Source organism: Kryptolebias marmoratus, linkage group LG1, assembly GCF_001649575.2.
Source record: "Kryptolebias marmoratus isolate JLee-2015 linkage group LG1, ASM164957v2, whole genome shotgun sequence".
NCBI lineage: Eukaryota > Metazoa > Chordata > Actinopteri > Cyprinodontiformes > Rivulidae > Kryptolebias > Kryptolebias marmoratus.
The window spans coordinates 8,856,983-8,881,057 of NC_051430.1; the positions used below are offsets into that span (position 1 = coordinate 8,856,983).

The window sequence follows — 24,075 nt, forward strand, 5'->3', positions numbered from 1 at the left end:
CACAGAAAAAAGCCTCTATTAATAAAAGCCCTTATCTGTACAAGTTCAAGCTCAGTGGTAAATAACTCCCGCAGGCTGCAGCGCTGCACGCAAAGCCTCTTAATTTCTCTGTTTACTTTAAGAACTTGGCGCGCAAGTTAATCTGCGGGGCGAGTCTGATACGTTCCAGATCTTCACGTCAGAAGGCAGATAAGGTAATCATTTATTTAGGGAGGCTGTGCAAACAAACAAAAAGGCTAAGATGCGCTCTCTCGTTTTTAATGAGGAGCAGCGATCTGCGGCACTACGGCCGCCAGTGATGGGGCTGCAACTATCTGGAGCTATTAAAAGGGGAAACATGCTGACGAAGACAGAAGGTCTCACTTATTTTTTTCTTTTTAAACATAAAGAAGCTAACTTTCAGCAGCCAGTGCTTTAATGTGCTTTTAGAATGGAGTTTGACGTCGACATGTGTTGCTCGATAAAACTTCCATTACGAGTGGCCATTTCCTTATTAAAAAAATCAGATTTTTTTGTTTGTTCTTTTTTTCCTCCGGAAAACATCAATTTCAGTCTCCTCACGCAGCTTTTAGAGCAGAGACTGTTACAAGACAGCGCAGCAACATTAGGAATAAATCCCCCATCTGAAGAGGGAGCAGCTTAAATCAGGCTCTGCAGAGCATTTAAACACAACGACGCTTGGATTTGTAGACCTATAGCAGCATTACTGCGAGAGGGAAAATGAGATCCAGGCGAGGACGTGGGCAGAATGCAGAAGGGCGCTTCTAAATGCACGCTAATAATGGGTGTAAATCTGCAGGGGTGATTAGATTGTTCATTATCCCGCCTGCTCATCCCCGTGCAGGCTGCGGTTTATTACAAGCGGGCTTTCTGACTAAGTTCCGGCCATGCTTCGGAAAAAATTATTAGCACGTTAGCCTCTTTGTCAGCCTCGTTATTGATTCTTCGACGAGAGGGGGGGAAAAATGGGAGAAAAGATGCAATTTGTCTGATTTCAGATCAAAGGATTATCTACAATCCCTTCTGCACAGGTGTGGAGGAAAAAACAACAACCAAACAAAAGCTGAGGTTTTTGTTTTTATTTATTTATTTTTTTTACCATCAAAGTGTCAACAAAGACGCACCTGTTTAGCTCTTCGGGATCACTCGTACACAAGCGGACGCGCGCTCAAATCCCCTCGTTAGCATACCGACAAACGAGCGTCGCGGAGCAGAAAGAAATAGAGAGGAAAAGAAAGGGAAGACGCCGTTTAGATTCCATTCTCCTCGCTCCGTGTTGTTTGTGCTGCGGTGTCACCTTGTTTTCCTCCTCGCTTCACAATCCCGTGTTATCCGGGCAAGATGAAACGTGGGCAAAACACGGGGCGACGGGGACGGCACCCGCACACGTGAAGCGCTCAATGCCTAACCTTCTGTTTTCACCGCAACAGATACCATTGTTTTGGCTTTATCACTTTGATTTCGTGACCGAAAATAGCTTGGTGTCTGCTGAGGGAGTGGCGGGAATGGGTCTGGATCATGGTGTGACGCCGTGGCCTGGTTGAGGCTAAATAGAATTTTTTTTCCTGCTGTGGGTGAAAAAGCGAGTGGATGGGTTTTCTTCCTGCGTCAAAACGAGAAAGAACGAGGTCGAAAAGTAAAGGTTTGCCGTAGGAAGGATGCAGCGAACTTCCCATTTACCTGTGGCGCCTTAGAGGCGAACTTTGTGGTTGTTTTCCTCGATAACTATTTGGTTCAAAGCAAGTTCTTGAAAGCTTTTGTTTGTTGCCTTTTAAGGTAATCCTTTAACTATACCGTGGCCATTGGGTCAAATTTACCCAAAGTTACAATGGGCTTCTCTACCTCTCGTTGTCTTTTTGTTTTAAAGACTTCAGGAGGGTTAAAAAAATGATTTTTCATTTTATTAAAAGAAAAAGGGGGTTTAAAAAGTGTAACACATGCAATCGCATTGCCTCGTAAACTGTAGGTGGTGCCAAAATGAAAGAAAAGGTCTGAACTTTGTACTGACAGCTGAATATAAAGCGTGTAGGTGCTCAGCAAAATGGCAGAACAGTGACAGTCAACCTGCCGAAGACGATAGTGAATAAGCGCTCATCAACACGGGAGTTCTTGGACTGATGTTGGAAATACTTTGTCGAGTCAACTCTGCTGAGGCTGGAAAATCTGCACAAAGTGTATCGTTCTGATCTCTTCAGTTTTTCTGTCTCTTTTCATTTTCTTCAGTTTGGTCATCTCTTGGGTAATCATTTAAGTTGGAAATAAGTGTGAAGTTTTAGTCGAATTGCTCTCGAGTTAACGGCCATTTTGAGAAACTATCTGAAATAGTAAGATGCAGCGAATCTCAGGCTTTAGTTTTTGTTTTAGTCAAGAAAAAAAAAACCAAAAACCTTTAAAACATAAAGTAATAATAGTTTTTTTTAACAAAACACAAGTGTATTATTTGAGACCTCTGTGTGTTTCTTCTCTTTCATTGATTTTCTGCAGCATTTGCACCTCCATTCCATATAAAAATGTGGATTTTGGTGAGAAAAACTTCTATTTTTCAAAACTTTATTTTTCTCTTTCCCACGTGGACTCAAAATACAGGTTTTTAGAAATTATACACCAGCCTATTTTACGCTTTCTCTCTTAAAAAACCCAAACAACAATGGAGTTGTTTTATTGGTTTTTATTTTATGCTTTTCTATCTTTTTTCCTGAACCATGACCTTATTAAACTCTGTCTGTGTGCTTGAATGTTCATCCCTGAAGGGAAACTAACTGATTTTGAGCCAAGCTAAGAAAGTTTTCATATTCCGTAAGTTTTTTCCACCTGGTTCATACTGTAAATGACAAAACAAAAATATCAGTATAACATATAAGGAGCCTAAACCTCCAGATCTGTGAGCCATTATCACCTGTTCAGTAATTACAATCACAGATGGGCAGCTAATTATTCATTTTTGTCCCTATTTTCATTTTCCTTTGTTGGAATCATATCATTTTCTGGCAAATCAAAAAAATTCCTACACACCTTGAAAGAGCTGCAACATTTAAATCTGGATGTTTTTAATCAAATTTTCTGTAATGTAGAAGAAGTCAGGAAGCTGTAAGAAACAGCTGCCATTGTTTTGTTTTTTTTGTTTTGTTTTTTTCTTGACATCAGCCAGGATATCTAAAGTTAGCTTCGAAATTCTGCACTCTGCCAAGGCTTTGCTGCTAATAAACAAACGCAAGATATCAAATACCTCATGCACATAGTAAACAATAGCATCTTCAGTCAGTCTGCTTCTCCCGTAGATGTTCACAATCTGGTTCCCACAGAGAGCTACAGCTAACCACACAGCAAAGTGTTGATTTCTTTATTTTGCTTGTTAGATTCAGTGAAGAATCTCAAAGACAAATCTCCCAGAGAAATGTGGAAGACACCCCCTAGTACACTTTCAACTTGAAGCACTAAGAGAGCACAAACCTCCACCAAGGCCACAGCGTGACTAATACATATTGCTGATCCGGATCATAATCTGGATCACCACCTAAATGTAATTATTTGTTTTTGGTGACAACCCCAACATTTCCTGAAGATTTCCTCCAAATTTGTTCATCAGTTTTTACCTGATCTTTGTTAACAGACAGACAAACAACCAGAAACAGAACCTCCTTGGTGGAGGAAACAAAAGGGTCACATGTAGGAGCAGAGAGAAGGTTTTAACAAAGGGGTTACCTGTGACCTTTGACCCCATGAACCCTGAAACCAGGCATCATCTTTGACCCATGAGGTGTCCAGCTGTGCAGTTTGACATTCCTACATTACACTGTTGCAGAGTTAGAGCACTAGGTCAGCTGTGATGTTGACCTTTGACCTCATGGCCTTGAAATCAATGGTGATCACCCTTGACCTAAGAGGTGTCCAGCTGCACAGTTCATTTTTCCTCTGTTACATGGTTGCAGATTTACCTCGACCTCTGATTTTGACCTTTTACCGGATCGCCACCAAAATTGAATCTCTTGTTCCTTGTACCGTGTTTGACGTTTGCCGAAAAATCCATCCCTAACGTTTTTGAGTAATCTTGTGCACAGACAGACAGACAGACAAACAAATGCTACCGAGACCACAACCTCCTTGGCGGAGGTAATAAAATAGGTGGGTTTAAACTTTTAACCTTCGTCTCTATGCGGAAAGTAAAAGCACCGTGCCGTATATGCAGAAGGCACTCGGAGTGCACCGAGTCTCAACAAACGCTGAACTCTAAAATCAGCCGGGGTTGGGGGGGTGCTTAATAAAAAACCTGAGACCCACAGAGGACTGGAAGGCGGATGGGAATGGGCACGAAGGATTGGGGCGAGGGGGGGGATAAGCACCAAAGTCAGCTTATTATCTGAAGAGCACCGCTGTATAAACATCGAAGGGCATGTGCGGATGAGGAGGCACGACGAGAGCGAGCGAAGAGAGAGGGCCGACTTCCTCGGGGGAGAACCAAGCACATCTGCTGCGTTCCGCACAGCCGCGCAAGAGAGAGAGAAAAAAAAAAACCCTCCAGAGACGTTGCACTGCCGAGACGCACACAAACCAGCGCCCGCCCGCGCACGTGTACGGACACCCCTGCGGTTTCCCGCGTGCGCTCGACGCCACGTTGCGTTCGCGCGCGCTCCTCAGAAGGCTCTCTGGGGGTACCTGCGCAGAGACTTCAACATCTCTCCACCAGCTGAGGGGGGAGTTCTGTTCCGAAGTGGTATTTTTTTTTTTTCTGAAGTGATCGGATCAGCTCTGTCATTAAGAAGCAATACGTGCGAGGCACACTTACCATCTGCCGCCGCGCCGGCCCCCGAGGCGGCGTTTCGTGTGTGTGTGTGTGTGTGTGAGAGAGAGAGAGGTTGTAATCTGCATCAGTGTGGGTTTGTGTACTTAATTGCTACACGAGTGGCCACAGCTGTGGGCCATCAAGGTTTGTGCGCAGGTTAGCAAGTGTTTGCGTGCGTGAGCTTTAATGAAAACAGCAGATTTTTTAAGAAATGGACGTGTGATAGAAGGCAGCTTTTTGTTCTGATTGAGCAGAAACTGGGAGGAACGAAAACACCCAAAGATGAATCAGCATCACGAAGGGAAGCACATTGTACCGCTAACCAAAAGTAAGAGCACTGTCCTTGCTCTGTACTCCGAGAATAATCAGGGCCCCGAATTTATTCCGTTGCAGACATCTGAATGCCATTTGCATCTTTAAACCAGGAGTGTTTCCAGGTTTTTCCCTTGTCACTTTAAGGGCTCAGCAAGCAAACGCCTACAGGCGGTCTGAGGGAAAAAGTCAGAAACAACTTTTGTTGGAAGCAGAGAAATGGTGGCAAATGTAAAGAAAAGAGTGCAGATCTGAGAGGATGTGTCATGAGTCCAACAGAGGGGGGTGGAAGAAAAACAAACACAAGGCAAATGCGCCGAAAATAAATGAATGGGAGAATACAAAACTCAGAAGGCCTGACCGAGGTCAAGCGGCGTGGACAACAGGGATGATTGAGGAGAACTGCTGTAAAAAAAAACAAAAAACCTCTCTCGGACGGGTGTTTACCACGTCTCAGGCCTGAGAATGAGCTAATGTTGCAAATCTGTTTCAATCACAAGCTCGAATCAAACTGAGTAATGATTTTGACTGTAACTGCAGCATGTTTTTTTTTCTATAAAAACTTGCACCTTTTTTCGGTAGCTATTTTTGCCAACTAGCTAAAAAAATCTGCGCGAACCCTTCCTTTTAACCAGTTCCACCATAAAACGACGTACAGGAGCAACTGCGTTTGGTACCCACTCTGCTAAGCTAACACAACACAGATTAAGTAAAGAGGTTGCTAGCTTATAAAAAATAAATTTAAACTCGTCCACAAAGGTTTCTGAGTCAAAGTATTGACCACATTATTTAAGGTTTCTAGGCCTCTAATGACTGACTCAAGCCATCAGATGCTAACTGCTATCATGCTAACAGATGCTAACTGCTAGCTTGAGCAGTTGTCAGCTAAAAGGGAGGATTTCTACTTTTTTATGTTTGCACTCTATGGCACACGATAAAGCTTCTACCACAATTGTGTTAAAAGTGGTGTGAAATAAATAAGAAAATAGTTTTGAAATGTGTGAGATTTACGACTGAATACCTCCTGTTTGGCTAGCTGTTAGCAATGTAGCATCACTGTTAGCAATGTTAGCACTGCGGACTTTTTGGCCATATTTATGCAGTTATATTTTGTTTATCTTTACCATACTATAAATGACTAAACAGTACAACTACTGCAGCTAGTATGTGTGTTTAACTGTCACAGGGTACACCTGAACACAAAGCTATATTGCTATATATATGCTACGTGTCACAAAAACATGTTGATGAAAGCACCAACAGAGAGAATTTCTTGTGCAACACGAATCTCCTATTGAAAGCCATGTGACTTTCAATAGGAGAAAGTCACATGGCGGCAGGTGAAAAGAAAGCCTTGTCAATGTGACAAGCTTTATGCGAATCTACTCGTTTCTTGCCTCTAAAGACACCGGCTCAACAGTAAGCCACCCTGCCCTGAAAGCGATGGAACAACAGCATGTTTGCCTCGAACGTGGAAGAGCTGATTCTGTCATTTATTTATTTATTTTCAATAAATGAACACATATCAAGGACCGAAGGAAATCACGCAGAGAAAGAATGCGACCGTGTGGAAAGCAATCAAAAGTAAAAACACAGAATTTATAAATGTATGCTAAAATATGCCTTTTCCAAACCCACAAGATGAAGGCAATTTTCTGTCAGATGAGAAGTTGGCTTGTTAATATTAGACGCTGTTCTCTTTCCTATGGCATCAACTTATTGAACTTTATGGAAACATTTGCTGTCAAGAAGTGAATACAGCCCGGGCTGGAGTATCTAAAGGATAGGGACGTGAAAATGGACAAATCTGTGCAATTAGACTGGCAGAGTAGCCATGTAGTTTTGGGATTAAATCTAGATGCGTTGGTTTCTTACATCTTCCCACAGTTACAATTTGACCCATTTGATTATTCAGAGGAAAGGCTTGTTACAGCCGTCCATTTAAAAAAAAAAAAGCAGAAAAGTCGACAAAGTTTCTATCCCCTTTAGACTTTTTTTGTTTTTTGTGGATAACTCTTCTCCTGGTGCCATTTCTGCCATTTAGCTGTGTTGTTTTCTCCATAGAAGCACTTACTGTTTCAAGAGTAGAACTTCAGCACTCTCGGTGTAAACAGCAACAAACACCTAAAAGGTGCTTCGCCCTAATTACGCGGATCCACTAATGTTCCATAAAGGAATGGTTAATTATGGTTATTTAGCTTTCAGCTAAATTGTTTAGCGATAAGCATTCACACTGCAATTTCACAGGAAATGCAATTTCTCTAGTTTTCTTTTCTTTCTCGTACTGCATTAAATCCTTATGCGTTGAGTCAACACTTATATTGTTGAATCATTCTTTGCTGCTTTTGTATCTTTGATGTATTAGCTTGTTGGTTATGAGATATCGGGTTGTCCAGACCAGACATACACAGCCCGATCGGGATGTAAGGATGGGCACATTTTGTTGTAAAGTACCCCCGGGGGGAGGTTTGACAGCTTCACCATACTCCACAGCTTTAATCTAACCCAGTCAAACCGCAAAACTCTGACCAAAACTTCCACAACTTCTATTATACCATGGGCATCACCTGGTGCTTCAAAGTGGCTAAAAAGCTCTCGACCCGAACCTTGCCTCGGCGTTCAACCTCCCCGCTAAAAATACAACCCGGCCTCCTCTTATAGCTCCTAACCACTGAGCCGCTCGCACACCAAACTATGATTAAAGGCCTATTTTGGGAGAGCGCTTTGAAGCCGAGATCAACACCGAATGAGTGGCAGGAAGAAAAAAAAAAAAAAAAAGGAAAGAAAAAAGAAGGAGGAAAGGAGAGGCATCGGGAGGCAGAATCGCGTGGATAGACCCGAGCGCGAATGCACGCTATCATCACAGTGAGCAGGTACTCCGTTTGAAGGGGGGGGAGGGGAGGGGAGGAGGGGTGTGTGTGTGTGTGTGAATAAAAACCCCAACACTGCGTACATAAAGACAAAACACACTCCCACGTGGATGCACAAGCGCCGTCTGTCAGAGAAGTTTGGAGGAAAGTCGTGTACGACAGAATGAGAGCATGGAGACAAAAACAAGAGAGAGAGAGAGAAAGGTATACAGACCTCAAGGCTTTTCGCTCAAGGATCTGTTGTTGGATTATGGATGTCTCTGCTTGGCTTTAACACGTTACCCCTTGTGTGTGTCTGTTTGTTTCCTCTTTATAATTTTAGCACTGTTGACGTTCTTAAAGAACAGGCGGACAGGGAGAAAAGGAAACGGATCCGAGCAATGATGGAACCAATTTAGTGCAAGAGGGGCGACTGGTTTGGGGCAGGGAGGTGGTGGTGGTGGTGGTAGAGGGGTCTAGAGGGAGATGAAAGCAAGGCAAGGGCGTGGCATGTGGGGGGCAAACCATCCGGGGGTGGGGGTGCGGGTGGTTGGGGAGGGGGCTGTGATTGCACAGGGAACACAGGGAACGGCTTGATGCAACAAGTGAGTTTTTTTTTTTCTCTCTTCCGTCCGACTGGTACAGCCGCAGGCACCAGCTGGAGAGGGTTAGAGCTTTTTTCGTGCACGACGCCGTCGTGATGAAACGCACAAAGACACAGCGGAGAGCCCGCAGAGTTCAATGACACCCCGACAGAACTGGAATTCGTCTGTCTGGGCTGTTTACTAGCTGAAACATGGGGATTTGCAACATTGGGAGCACACACAAAGAGAGACCACTGAGACCGCTAAGTGCTACGCTAAAACTGTGCTACACATTTGGACTACAGTGACCAGGAGCAGCTAGGTGTCTTGCTCAGCCCTGTTTAAGGTGCAGCTGTGTGTAGGACATCAGCTTCAGCAACATTTTTGCCTGACTTTGAAAGACTCAAAATGAGCCTGATTTGCCAATATATGCTTTGCTAGTTTTTTTTTTTTTTGTTTGTTTTTATTTTTGTAAATTCAGGAATTGGTAGAAAAGTTCAATGTGTATTACAAGTGCAGTCTGGTCCATGCGAAGTGCGGATGTTAACACAGTGTACCGTATCCTGTTGGTGAATGCATCACATCGGATGGTCACCATGGAGAATATAAAAAGACATCTCAAAAAGATCACGAGGGCGTAATGAAGAAGTTAGGTTCCCACTTGAAGCAAATCAGTTTAGCTTCTTAGCTCAGATTTTTCAGGATCGACCTTTGTTGTCCGTAACTACATTTGTGATGCTTTTTTGTGATGCTTTTTTTGAAAACTGGCTGTAGAACCCCTTTCGACACTACAGTCACGACTTAGTTACCTACGCCAAGGAAGTTAGGTTTTCAGTAGTCTCTGTCTGTCTGTGTACAAGATTATTCAAAAAGCTATGGACATATTTTCATGACGCTCTCAGGAAGCATCAAACATGGTACAAGGAACAAGTGGTTACATTTTGGTGGTGATCCGGTCAAAGGTCACAGATCAGCCCGCGCTGTAACTCTGCAGCTGTATAACAGGAATGTCAAACTGCACAGCTGGACACCTCATGGGTCAAGGGTGATCACTCTTGATTTCAAGGTGACAGGGTCACAGGTCAAGGCCACAGATGACCTTGTGCTCTAACTCTTCAACCATGTAACGGAGGAATCGCACTACTTTTTCATCAGGCTGTGGCCTTGGCGGAAGTTTGCGCTCTCTGAGGTTCTTCTTAGCACTGCTGTGACACTGGTCATTGGAAAGTAATGCTTTGATTCTGGACACCATTTAGAAGAGGAAGCATCATTCAGCAGCGTGAGAAGACGCAGCTGAAGGTTTTCCGTGCTGAGTTTTGACCAGATCCATCCCACTTCCCTTGTCCAGCGGGCATTTGGGTCAAAAATACAAATAAAAGATGGCTGATCATGGTGTGTGGATTGGTCAAAAAATCGTTGCATGATTCTACTGGTTGAAGCTCGAGCGATGGCAGTACGCTGTGTTGCAACAATGAGGGTGTGACCGGTCGTAGCCTAGGCAAGGGGCCGGCGTGGCCAGCCCTGCTTTAATACCTCCACAACCAAGTCACGCTCCTCCACACAGGACCCCGATACTCTGCCGCCATAATAAACCACCATGACCAAGTTTCGTGCATGCTCAAAAACCAACCGGGACCTCTCAGGCTACCATCATGCCTAATGGGGGGGGGGGGCCCCCCCCGTGAACACCTCACCAGTACCCTGCAAAGACCATCCATAACGCGGCTGATTTTTTAATTTTTTAATTTTTTTTACCGTCGAAGTGAGGTCATCACCCTGTGTGAAGGGAAGGCCTCATTATCAGAGGTAAAAACAGGAGGAGGATCATTTGCACAGCACTCCTGCTGTAAACAGTTTTTTAATTGCGTGATTAGGTGGATCTCTCTGAGCTACTACGGAGAAGCAACATGATGCTGTGTGTCAGGTCGGCGGTAGCAGTTCAGGCTCACGCTGCGCTGGGATAAGTTTCTTCGTTCAACCTGGCCAGACAATCGTCGCAACATATTTTGGATCACAAACGAGGAGAGCCACTCAACATTTTTTACTTTTTTTTTTCACTTTCCTGTTTGAATACTCGGTCAGACGAGGATGTTGTTTGTAGAGCCTTCTCAATGAATCGCAGCCACCGCCACGTCAAATATTTAGCTCAGTGTTTGTAAAACGGACTGAGCTGTAGCCGTTTTTTGCGTTGGCTAATGTCAGTTAGCTGTGGCGGCCGTCCTGAATTGTATTGGCTTTTAGGGCTTTTAATCAGTTGTAGACATACTGTATATTCAAACCCTTTTAAAGTCCTCCAGGTGGTTTGGGAGATGTTTTGCGAACAGACAAACAGGCTTGATTCCAACAATAAAAGTTGAAGTTTAAAGCGAAGATCCCGCACCAAAAGTCGCTCTTGAAGTACATGTACGTGTTGTAAACGACTCTCAGCTACTACCACATCAGATTTTAGCTCAGTAGCTGTAAAACTGACTGAAATATAGTCATTTTGGTGTCTTTTAAGGTCAGCCAGCTGTGGCAGCCATCTTGAATTGGGTTAATCAATTGTAGATGAACATATAAACATGAATCTGTCCGGGTGGTTCGTGATAATGTGCTTACAGTCACACACACACACACGGAAAATTGCAAAAAAAAAAAAAATATTTTGCCCGTCTTTCTCCTTTTGGCAACAGGCGATAAGAAGTAGTCCTTTCCCTCAGCGCTGCATATTCTTGATTTCACGAAGCAAAGTTCACCGCTTCCTTTGCATGACCAGCTGAAGCGTGGCGCCGACGGGGGGGAGAGGGGGGGATCGGTGTATCTATTACGAGGCGGCGTTTTCATTCGAATCCACACGTCCCCTCTTGCGGCGTCGGAACGACAACAAAGAGCACCCTCGGGGTCCCGACATGTGGCCGCAGCCGCTAATCTTCGCCGACCGATCGGCGCGGGGTCGGGCGACGAGCGACACTCATAGCAGATAAAAGCGATGATTAATCTCCCTCCTCTCGTTCCCGGCCTTCGTCTTCTCTCGACATCTCTTCTCCAAGTCACGCACGGCCTCACTCTGCCTCCTCCTCCTCCTCCTCGCTCTTAACCACTCATTACTGTAATTGGAGGGTTTGGGGAGATAGGGCGCAGAGAGACAGGGAAGAGGAGGAGGAGGAAAGAGAGAGAAAAAAAAGAAGAAGGTTGAGAGAGAGGGAGAAAGGTTTCAGGAGGTCAGAGGCTCAGCCCTTTTTCCACTCTCTTTCTGCACAGCTCTCCTCCTCCATCTCCGGTTCTAGCTGTTCTTTTTTTTTTTTCTTGAAATGAAGAGGCAAACGAGGCAAAGCTGGCGAGATTCTTCAAACAAACGTCACGTTTCTAAAGGCACAAGTTCTCCTACTTGCTTTATCCGCCGTTTTCTCTTTCTCTCTCTCTCTCTCTCTCTCTCTCTCTCTCTCTCTCTCTCCCTCTCTCCTTCCATTCCTCCTTCTTCCTCTCTTTGTTTTAACCGCAGCTGCTGGGCCTTGTCATGCTGTCGTTCTGGCCGCTGGCTTCTGTCGCTGGGCTGCTCGGTGTGTGGGTGTGCGAATTAGCCCGACAGGAGAAACTTTAAAGCGAACAAAGCGCAACCGTGCGGTGCGAAGGAAATATTTTCATAAACAGCGAGAACAAATGGCAGCGTAATAACAGTAATCATTGGACATATTTATACCAACCGACCCTTCCGTCTTTGGAGACTGTAAGGAACTTTACTTTGCAAAAGTTATTTTGATTGGCCACCCATGCAGCCGTTTGTTGGAGATTGCATAGCCCTGATTTAAAAAAAAAAACCCAACAATATAGGACGTCTTATATGGTTATTTAACAGGTTGAAACAGATAGCATGGAAGAGCAGGAAAGGTCTAATTAGGACGAACAAACGCGCGACTCGTATGACACGCGGCGTATTATCCGCCGAGAATCCAAACTAGTGAGGACAATGAGGGGGAAACCTAAACTGTAAGTGAATTTGCCTCCACGGTCCGACAGTTAAACGTGGGCCTCGCCGGAGTCCAGAAGTCATCATCTCTTTCCGTTTGAGGAACGTGACGAGGATTTCAAAGTGGAGGCCCCCGTGACTTTGTCGGACAATGTGAAGCTGAGGGAAAACCCAAAAAATAATAATAATAAAAAAAAGGAGCAAAAAGAGGCGGGCAGACAGGCAGAAGAGAGGGATGTTTGTGTTACATCTTCTGCAGCCCCCATGTAAGCCTGGTGTAATTGCAGGGTGGGGGCAGGGGGGTGGAAGTGGTGGGATGGAGTAAATATTATCTTTTCAACCATCTCTGCCCTAGCATGACCCACCCAGTTCTCACACACACACACACACACATAAACACACACACACACGTTCCCTATACTGCCAGGAGCTCCAAATCCCTCAGACTGCCAGCCTAAGCAGTACACACACACACACCCACATACACACACACATATATAAACAAAGGAGGATTAGATAGACAGATTCCCATCTACACACACACACTCTCTCCCTTTTGCACAAACAGGTAATACACACACGCCCTCTGTGGCCCCGCGATCTGTCTCGCTTGTTTTTCCTTCTTGTGTCTGCCTTGCTGCATGAAAACAGCAGCTTACACACACACACACACACACACACATTAATATTACAGCTGAGCAGTGATTGCTCTGTGCAAAATGAAAGACAGGGTGAACAGCCTCCAGTAAATGTGTGTGTGTGTGTGTTTTCTCTTCTTTCTGCAGCTGAAGTGAAGCTCCTTCTTGTCCTTTTAAGGCATGTAGTCACTGGCCTCTCTTTTACAGTTGCTATCAACTTTCCAGCCTCCATCTTGTCCCTCCATTTAGCTCCTCTCCTCTGACCCGTCTGTGCCCCTAGCCGCCGTTTTGTTGCTCTTGTGTCTCTGCGAGCACCGTTGCAAGAACCAGTCCATATAAGTAACAGTAACAGCTCAGCCTACAAATCTCGTTTCGCCACCAACTGGGAGAAACTGTCGGCGTGCAGCATAACCCCACTCGTTTTCTGACGCGAACCTGCAGGTGCTAGGGGTCCTTCTGCACCCAGGTGCGACACGGTGGCCGAAGGTGATGGGAGGATTGTGGCAAGGGTTCTTCAACAGGAACGGCTGTGCCATAAAATTAGTCTCTCATTGGGCTGAAACTGCTGGCGACTCCTAGGAAAACGCCACTTGTAAAGGAATCTCCAAAAGATTTTGTTCCATTAGTACTGAGAAAATGGGAATTTCCTAGTTCCTAGTTGTAAATTTCAACGGGAACGCCTTCAAGCCTTCAAGTGGGGCATCCCACTCGGAAATGGGGAGCAACTCCAACTACCCCCAGTTAGGATTCCAAGATGGCTGCTGCTTGCAACTTGAGCGTCTAAACTCTGTTACTTTTACTGTTAATATCTGTTCTTTAAGTTATTTTTCACATTTAATCACTCATACAACTAATACTTTTTAATGTGTATATAGCAAGTATTAAAACGTATCTGTTTAGTAAGATTTCAGAAACTTTTCTCAGAAACTGTGAGAAAATAAAGGCTTTGCTGTGGCCATCCATCTTGTTTCCGAGTCTCACCGAGCGGGACAACTGGAACTGTAAAGTGGGAAATTAAGTCACTCCGACTTCCCAGTTACGAGTTCCAACCCAAGTGGAACGTACCATTAACCCTCCCGTGGTCTTCGGGTCAATCTGACCTGAAGTTACAAGTGCTTCTCTACCTCTTTTTTGTTTCTCTCTCTTTAGAGGGCTTCAGGAGGGCTAAACCGTTGGGGGTTCTTAGTTTTGTCGTGTTGCAGACTTTGCAAACATGCTCAAAAACTGTGTGACAAATTATTTATCTGTTCTCAAAATACGGACGCTCCCCTCTGACACACACGATCTGAAAATGTCCAGACTTCTAAAACCGCACCGGTGATCGGTAAGAATTACTTAAGAATCCGGTCCAAACCAACCTACCTTCGTCTCTAAAGTGCACTCCAGTAGATTAAATTACAAATGTCGGGGCGGCCACCGAGGTGGATACGAAGCGAGGACAACAAAAACATGTGAATGCCACTGAACAGTCTCTTGCCAGTCACGCTTCCTAGTCGTAGGGTTGCAATGATTTGGAATTCGGCAGGACAGCAACAGAGAATTTGCCCGTTTTCCAGCAATTTTCTGGCTAAGTTGAGTCACCGTCTAGTCTCCAACAGTCTCAGCACATTGAGATTTTCATTGTCCCTGTATTCGTATTTCTTTGTCCTACGTTTGTTTCTTGTGCAACGCCATCTTGTTTTCCCCCCGTCTGGGTGCATCTGTACCCCTCTGTGCCAACTCTGGCTTCTCCTTATTACCCTGGAGAGTTTCACCACAAACTATCAACCCTACGTTGATTGTTTTTCTCCTTACTTTTTTACTTCACATCCCACCACAACACTGTTAAGGACCATCCGTTGGGATTGATGGGATAAAGGGTGCAGAGAGACAGAGAAGCACAAAAACAGAAGGAGATTGGGAGTGGCTGATAACGGCACGGGAAAGCTTCTGAAAATGTCCCCGCGTCCCCTCCGACACGACCGCCACCGCCGCTGAAATCGGAGCTCTTTGTGGAAAATGTCACGAGGGCGTTTGCAGGTTCATTCCATGAGCCGCAGCGTACAAAGCATGAGAGGAGAGGGGAGGGATCAGCCGCTGGGGGGTGGTGGAAAAAAAAAACAGCAGCACAAGCTGGGAAAGATATGGGATGAAAGGGTGGGATAGGTGAAACGGAAAGGTGAGAAAAGTATTCCTCGCTTTTCTTTCTTTATAGTATCTCCCTAATCCCCGGGAGAATGAAGACGGCACTTCAGCATTGAGGGATTAAAAAAAAAAGAAAAGACTTTTTCTCAGTTCGCAACAATTGGCATTGTTCAGTGAAGAAAGCTGCATCTGGCTGCAGAGAGGAGGAGAGATAAAGACTGAATAGTGTTGAGTGCCAGGATTAGACTGATGTATTGTCTTATTGAGGGGTCGATGCTGAAACCGTCCACCTCAGATATGGTTTCGAATCAGATGCCTAAAAAGACTGGGAAGTAAATCAGCAATACTTTGTCCCTCCTATTGGTAATGTTGGTGCCAGTGGACAGGAGATCGGGGCTGAGTAAATCCAATGAAATCAATGAAATTCAATGAAATTCTCTTTCAGTGACTTTTGACTAAGAAGCTCTCAACAGTCCCCATTAGCGGCCTGTCTTGACAGTGCTGACCTTTTGAAGGAATACGATGCTAACGTTGGAAAAAGAGAAACAGATGAGGGCTTTTTAGGAAGGGGGAAATGGTGCTGTGCACAATCCTCATGTCATTGTTTCACTATGTTAGCAGTGAGACATTTTTTCTTTTGTAATTGGGTAAAGTAGTCTTAGGCACTATTTCCCCATATTTCTGACCATCTTGTCAAGTTTTTCTTTGGCCTTTGGATGATTCATTCCCTCATTTCAGTTCTTTTCCTGACCATTCCGAACCTCTACCCACTTTGGGCCGACTTATCTATTTCATGTCCAGCTTGTCACACATTTACCCGCTTCGCTAGCTGCCACAATGCTAAAGTTTTACAATAAGGAAGTATGCTTTTGAAATGAAGATAAACAAAATTGAGCCAGATTAATTTTATCATCACCATCATCATCATCAGCATAGTTAGGCCTGGGCATTCAGCGTGACTGTGAAGTCGCATGAAGCTGGTGCCTGCACGTGTAAGTTGCTGATGGTTGCTGTAATTCAGTGCACAGGTGAGAAGCGGTAACAAAAACATCAAATGCTGGGAACAAAACGAGAACTGCTTGGTATGACAAACTGATACAATCTGACCAGCACCTAACTCTGCCCCCTCAATCATTCAGCCATAAGAAGAAACCTAACTTGGATGATGAACTGCTGATGGGAAAACTGCTACTAGCTGCTTGGAGCGAAGGCAAAATTTGTTCCTATTTTCTGACCGAAGCATAATAATAATAATAATAATAATAATAATAATAATAATAATAATAATAATAATAATAATAATAATAATAATAAGCTAAGCACTGTTAATTTTTTCACCAACAAAGTGATTCCTTAAATACTAAAACTCCTCTTTCTGTGTCTGATCTAGTTAGCATAGTAGCTCCATATTTTGCCCTCTTCCACTTGTTCAATTTTTCTAAAAAAAAAAACAAAAACAAAAATGTTTTGACGTAATGTCTTTTTGGCGACCACCTTGTTTAGCTTATGGCTTTTAAATTGCTGCAGCTCGGGGGTAAGAGTAAGAGTCATCCTCCAATGAGAGAGTTGGAGGTTTGATTCCTGGCAGCAGTCACATGTCAAAGTGTCCATGGGCAGGACAATGAACCCCTCATTGCCTCTGATGTGCTCCATCAGTGTATGAATGTGATCTAAAGCACTGATTAGACTCTATAGAATGATTTCTTCAGATTAACTCTGTAGAGATGTAGTAGAGTGCTGTATGAATGCGGATGTGGATGGGTAAATGAGGGCATAAAGCTACTTGGCTATTAAGGCTCTATATAAGTAAAGTCCATTTACCATTTACCATAGACAGATCCCTCACCTTGGTATCTAATGGTCTTGCGTGGGACTGGGTTCCAGTTGAGGCCCGTCGACTTCTCCCATCCCACCAACAACACTAGGAGTAAGACCTTCATCCCACCCATGGCTCCAAAGTCAGCTCCCATTTGTTGGAACTGATGCTGAGTGATGGACTGAAGGACCAATCGGTCAATCAGAGAGACCTGGGAGAATCGCTCAGCTCCTGGCAGCCTGCCGACAGAGAAGGAGAGGAGAGAAAAAGAGAGAGCAACAAATCAGCCGGGAGCTGCTTTTCACTTCCTTTATTACCCGATTGTATATCAAAACGCTTCTGCCAGAGCAGCATTTACAACATGCACGTCGATCAAATAGCCACGCAGGATTGGACAGATATTCAAACTGGAAACAAAGATGAACGTCTCCTTTTGAACAACACGTCTCATAAAGCCGAACACGAATGTTAGAACCTGTGGTGGCATAAATCAGAAGCAAGCAGTGCAGACCGTTACAGCCTACGAGGACAGCTTTAATCAGTTTATGAGCCTGTTTGTGCGTGCACATCTGCCAACAAAAACAAACCAAACATTTAAATCACTTTTGGCCGGGGAGGTCATGCAGGAAAGTCCTCCCTGACCCGCCCTCACTTAGAGCGATAATCCTGCTATCGCCACCCTAAACTCTCAGAAATAGCTTATCGCCGCACTCTTGTCAAGCCAATTCAGGGGCCGTATATTCGGCTGGCGCTGAGTTATCAAAGCTAATTGGCAATGGCAACGCATCAAACGCCAGAGTGTTGGGAGAGGAATGTCGAAGCAAGGACAATCTAATAGTACGGTGTTGTAAATGAATTGGTTTATACCTAATGAACACGTCAAGTGTGCGGCTAAAGTGCAGCATTACAATCTAATAACAGCGCGGGATGACGGGCCTGTTACTGTGCTGTCTGATAGGTAATAGAAGCCGTTTTAACTGACACTTTTACCAACTTTCTTATTGCATGCGTGTGAGGAGCTGCCAGCTCTGAAATCCGTACCTGATTGTCATTTTATATTGCCAATTAGGAATCCCACATGAAGGAGTTGAGCATTGTCAAAGTCAAGATGGTTGTACACCATTACCAGCAAAAGCCACCGCCACTGGCCATTATTGATCTTTTTTCCCTCAGTTTTAAAGTCAAGACAAAAAAGTAGTTTATATGATGTTGAATTGGAGGCATTGGCAGATCTAGAAGTGCAAACACTGCGCTTACTAATCTTTATAATCAACCGTGCTAAAAAGGAATCCGTCCATCCACCTTCTTCCATTTATACAAAAGTAGTAAGTAGCAGTTTTACAGCCCCTTCTCAAGGATCCCAAGGTGTTCCCAGGTCAGAGAGGACAAGTTCTGAGCCTGCCCCGGGATCTCCTCCCAATGTGATGTACCCAGGATGCCTGAACCACCTCAGATGAGCCCTTTTATTGTGGCGGAGCAGCGGCTCTAGTCTGAGCTCCCCCCAGATAATGGAGCTCCACCCTATCTTTAACGCTGACCAAGAGAAAAAGCTCCTTTTAACCACTTCTATGTAGGATTTCATTGGTTCTATCACCACCCATATCTCATGAGCATAGGTGAGGGTTGGAACAAAAATGGACCTGTAGAAGGTTTAATGCTCCCTGTGGGTGGAGGTGGGAGACTTCGCCGCAATCATGATGGCAAGATGGACTGGAAGATAAACCAATGGGTCGGAGCGTCGCCTGCAAGTTTGTGTTGGCGAAGAAAGAGCCAAAGGCAAAGCCCTCAACTTTCCTCTCTTGACATTTTTTAACTGTCCTGTAATCCTGAGGCTGCAGGTTCGAGCCCAGGTTGCGGCAGGAAGGACATCCGGGGTAAAACAGTTGCCAAATCTTTCGTGCGAGTTCGCTCGCTCTGGCGACCCCTGAAGAAGGGAGCAGCCGAAAGAACAACATCTACGTTGTTTAATTATTCCAAATTATAAAACAATATCTTGCCCGTGCTCGTTCTCTACAGTACATCACAGAAATGCTTCCATTAAGTTAGTCTTGGTTTAGAAAAGTATTTACTTCGGTCCTTATGAAGGTACATATGGAAAAAAAAATTTTTTTTTCCGCCTCTCAAAATAGTTGAACTTACAAAATTGCCTGTTTTGAAAGGTTACAATAATTCTTTAAAGTGGTTTGTGCCAATTGCCCCATTTTGTTCAAAGTGCACTAAGTTCTGCCGGAGAAGAATATTTTGTCCCTCGTCGTCGCCATTCAGGGCTATTTCTCAAGTTTCGAGCGGAAAAACTCTTCGTGGCGAAGCCTGTGTTTATCTGTCATGCTCGGTTTTAAATGTCATTTTTAAGTGCCGCAGCGCCACATTCAAAACGACAGCTCACTTCCCCTCCATTTGAACCGAGGCGGAGCTCTCCGAGGCATTTCAAAACCTCAGCACAGAAATCCTACGCAAACTGTCCTGCATACATATCACGAGAAACTAGATTTTTTTTTTTTCTGTATAATAAGTTGATCATCCATTTATCTGTCCATCCATTTTCTTTTACCCACTTCTCCTTTTTGGGTCGTGGGGAGCTGGTTTCTATCTCCAGCAGTCATTGTGAGAGAGGCGTGGGACACCCTGGACAGTTTTAGAGTTACCAATGAACCTAACATGCTTAGGGCAATGGGAGGAAACTGGAGTACCCGGCGTAAACCCACCCGTGCACGAGAAGAAACACGCAAACTCCGCCACAGGATTACAATTTGAAACTTTAACTGATGTGTCTCAGTGAGTGAACCGTGATGACGCATCGTGACTTCAAGAAGAAGCCCATTAAGTTGTGAGAAGCCCCAAAATGTCAAACTGTAACCCAGCACAAAAAAATGAAACTACTTCAGTAGGTGAAGTGAACCTTTTTACCGTCTCTCGTCCCACACATGAATTTCAACTCCGGCGCTGGCAAACAAGCTTTCCCTCTGTTTGGGGAGTTTCTAGTGGAGGTCACTGGGGATTCTGAGCCGTGTGATTGTCCATATTTATGCGTCTAAGTCCGGTCTGTGAGACTGCTATTGATTATATTACAGTAAAAAAGAGCAGAAAAAGAGTGAGCTTCGGCTTCAGATCGAGTGTGCTGGGTTCGGGCGTAAGCGCCGCGTGCCTCGCCATGACGGCTAGCAGCTCTCGCTGGATCGATTGCTGATGGCCCTGACTGGCCAACGCTCAAGCGAGCAGCGAAGTGGCGGAGAAGCGGAAAAAGAAAAATGAAAGTGAGAGTCGAGAAATTAAAAATATTCTCCGTCAGCAGTTGCTGTTTCATCTTAGTGCTGAAACGTGAGGAAGTGACAGAAAGCGGGCGTCTGGAAGGTGTGAATTAAAAGAAGAGGCAGCAGGTAAACAGTTGAAGGAGAGGTGAAGAGGATAGGATGTGAGAATAAAACAAGAGATGGAGAGTCACGATTGGAAAGAAAAACTTCAAAAATCTGTATACTCAGCACCTTGTGTTACCGCTTTTGATAATGTCACCATAAGGTGCTTCAAAAAGGTTGGAATGTTCACAAGGCATGGAAAAAATACACTGATAAATATCTTGAGAAATATGTTTTCTGGCTTAAAAATGGAGCCCTACAGGAGTTCAGTGTGTATGTTCTCTCATGCAACCCCTCAGAAAATGTTGAAAAAAATGTTGTGCGTGTGAGAACTGTAAAAAGATATGCCTATGAATATTAAAATAAAATTTAGGTATGATTGCAATTAAAGTGAGACCTTTACAGACTTGGTGGTTGCCATGTTTTCTAAACGATCTTCCCCCAAAGCTAAACTTCACCAGCTTTACAAAACAGGTGGCATCCCCTTAAGTCGGGTCTTTAAAGTTCCAAAGGCGTTTAAAAAATAAAAAATAAAAAAAGGAGCGTTACTAATGGAAAACAAGAACCCAAAAGCCGCCAAGCAAGGAACACTTAATGTACAATACCATTAAAAGAAATGGTAGTTTTCTAGCACTGTAAGTCTGACAAAGCACAGACAGAAAATAATGCAGTCTAAGATAGTCTGGACTAACGTTTAAAGGTCATCTGGAAGTTGAGCCACGTCCTTTTTAATATATATATTTGGTAGATTTTAAAGCAAATACGTTTGCTTTTTCAGGCGATTATGCTAGCAGACAAATTTGCCAAATAGATTAATGGCAGTGTTGATAAAAATTCCAAATTGCATCTTTTTTTTTTTTTTTCTCAAATTAAAAATGAAATGAACAAGAGCACGAAGAGAGTGTGCCAATACCAAAGGTCTCGTTTGCAATTTTAATAAAAAAATCTCCATGTCCGTGCTTCGAGTCTAACCATGTTTGATTAAATTCATTTTGGTACATTTTGTCTAATATTAATAAAAACCAAACAGTAACAGTCAAATACCACTTTTCCTTGGCTTAGGGTTGGAGGAAAAAATATAACAATGCAGTAGGAACGATTATTAAGATGCTTTACAATTCCTGATTTTAAAGTAAAAGTTGCAGAACTACAGTAAAAAACTAAAGCAAATGTTGCTCAGGTGTATGAATATTTACAGCAAAATTGGATTTAAAGGCAGACTAATCTATTATTTTGGTTTCTGTTGGTTACTTAAGTGCATTTAAACTTTTGTAAGCAATGTAAGCAAGCATAAAATTGTACTATTTAAAAGGAAATAAAATCCAAATGACTATAGGTGAGGATTAGAACAAAGACGGACCAGTAAACTGACAGATTTGCCTTTTGGCTCAGCTCCTTTTCCACCACCACAGACCGAAGAAACGGCCTTATTCCTCAGGACGAAGGTTATATTGTGTAAAGGAGGGCGCTCGACCAACATGATTAAACACCTCCGGGTTCACGGTGTAGAAGTAACAGGGTGTCCTCCGGCTCCGATCATCGGCCTAGTACTACACTGCAGTCAGAATCAGTTAAGTAAAACAATAAAATACATCTTATACCAACACTGAGGCAGCTAAGAAGTTATATTCAGCGTAAAACTGTGGGCCATCCTAAATATAAATACCCAGCTAACATTAGCCCATGCATTTTCCATAGACAAACAACCTAAAATTGCTAACTTTAGCTTGGCAGTTGACCAGACTCCACAATGTGCTACTTCACCATAACGTCCAAGGTAAAGCTGTTGGTGTAATAAACTGAAGAGTGCCACAGAAAGGTTTCATGATTTATTGCCTCCTAAAAGAATCAGAATCGAGAATCATCAGAAACCGGAATTGAGACAAGGAAATGGAATCGTTCAAATTTAAACCACGACCAACCCCATCTGTCTTCCGGAGCTGCTGCTCCTCCGCATTGAAAAGAGTCAGCTTAGGTGGTTCGGGCATCTGATTAGGATGCCTCCTGGGTGCCTCCCTTTGGAAGTTTTCCGGGCGCCATCCCACCGGGAAGGTGTTCCTGTGGAGTGGGATGTCTGGGTTTCCCTCCTGGACCTGTTGCCTCTATGACCCGACCACACAAAAGTGGCGGAAAATGGATGGATGGGATGCACTTCATTTTATTCTGAATGATTCAGCTGCTCAAACAGCATGCGCCAGCTCCGAGAGAAACAAAACGAGCCGCTCGCTACCTGCAGCACCGTTTCGGATTTTTGATTAGTCTCGTTTTTGACGTCGCTCGGCTGTTAAAAGTTCTCTGGAGCTTCGAGGCACGTCTGCGGGGAACTTTACGAGTGATGAGGGAGACGGCTGCAATCTGCCTTCGACGAATTTCTCTCTTTCTCTTTCCGTCAAACCAGCACGCAAAATCCCTTGCTGTGTCACCGAAAGATAAATGAAGTCCTGCTTTCCCCTGAAGGCCAAATTAAGTCACTTGCTCCGTCTGTCACCGCGGCCTCTTTAAGGTCCTGTGGTGTCACATAGCTCCGCAGGCAGCATCAAATCATCTTTTAGCTGCTGGTGTTGTTGGTGAGCCTGGCTTAGTTAATGAGCTGAGACACAACAGCCTAATAATTTCAATCACCACTCCGCATCAGAGGGCTCATTAAAACATCCAGAGAAATAGGCCACATGTTCTGATTAGGTTGCCGAGCTCTGTCGATGGCGTCGCCGCGCGTACGTGCGGGTTCCTGGCGTGCGCGCGTTTCATGTCGGGGCGTGTTTGGAGATCAGATGAGCCCCCAGTAGGAGGGAAGCGACGCACGGTCGTCTCTAAGCGAGCGGATGTCAGTGAGGAGAGGGGGATAGAGAGAGAGAGAGAGAGGAACAATTTCAACCCCAATCTGTCTGTCCTCTTTTCATCGCCTCTGTATCCTGCTGGTTTCTGTTGTTCCCTTCTTGTCCTTCATCTCCCCCCCCCCTCACACACACACTTTGTCTTTCCTGAAAGCCAAACACACGCAGAACCGTACAGAAAAGGCTCCCTGTAGTAGCCCCGGCTGATTGTTAGTCCTCCCAGGCATTGTTTGACTCTTAACCTCGACCTCTCGACACTCTGAGAGCTACAGAAAGCCCGGGCACATCGAACACCACCCTCACTCTGATTATCGCACAAGGACAGGCTTAATGTCCATTAACCTGCGGCTGCCCCTACTTGCGCACACACACACACACACCCACTCCAACAGGAAGGACTTGAACTGCCCCCACCCTTCATCGTCCCAGCATGTAAAACAATCACAGAAGCAACCATCAGCTCCCTTCCTTCCTTTCTTCCTTCCTCCCTGCAACCCTGTATCCTCTCATTTCCCTCAGCCTTTTATTGCTTCGGCAGCATTTGGAGATGCACGCACAAATAAAAACTCCCTCCCTCACACACACACACACACACATACACACACAACGGCTGTTTCAGCTGAATGGAACAAGCGGGATCAAACGATTTCACACCTTGTGGACTAAAAGGGTTGAGAGCAGCTCAAGGACTTTTATGGTGCGTTCTCCTCACTTTGAAATCATCACGGCGGATAGCTGGAGCACCACTGGTTGCATTAATGGGTCGACACACACTGGATTTCTGAAACTGCAGACGCTGATTGACAAGCCCTGTTTGCAGATAGATAGTCTTTGAAACG

General features: G+C 44.4%; 1 protein-coding gene across 1 annotated transcript in view; it reads right to left on the minus strand.

Annotated features, from left to right (window-relative positions):
* sema4c (sema domain, immunoglobulin domain (Ig), transmembrane domain (TM) and short cytoplasmic domain, (semaphorin) 4C) overlaps positions 1-24,075 on the minus strand; it is a 104,241-nt gene that overhangs the window by 31,750 nt on the left and 48,416 nt on the right. Inside the window, exon 3 of the mRNA XM_017414642.3 lies at positions 17,080-17,288. Coding sequence (XP_017270131.1) covers positions 17,080-17,203 — 124 coding nt within the window. The 5' untranslated portion in view covers positions 17,204-17,288. The remainder of the gene's footprint in view (positions 1-17,079; positions 17,289-24,075) is intronic.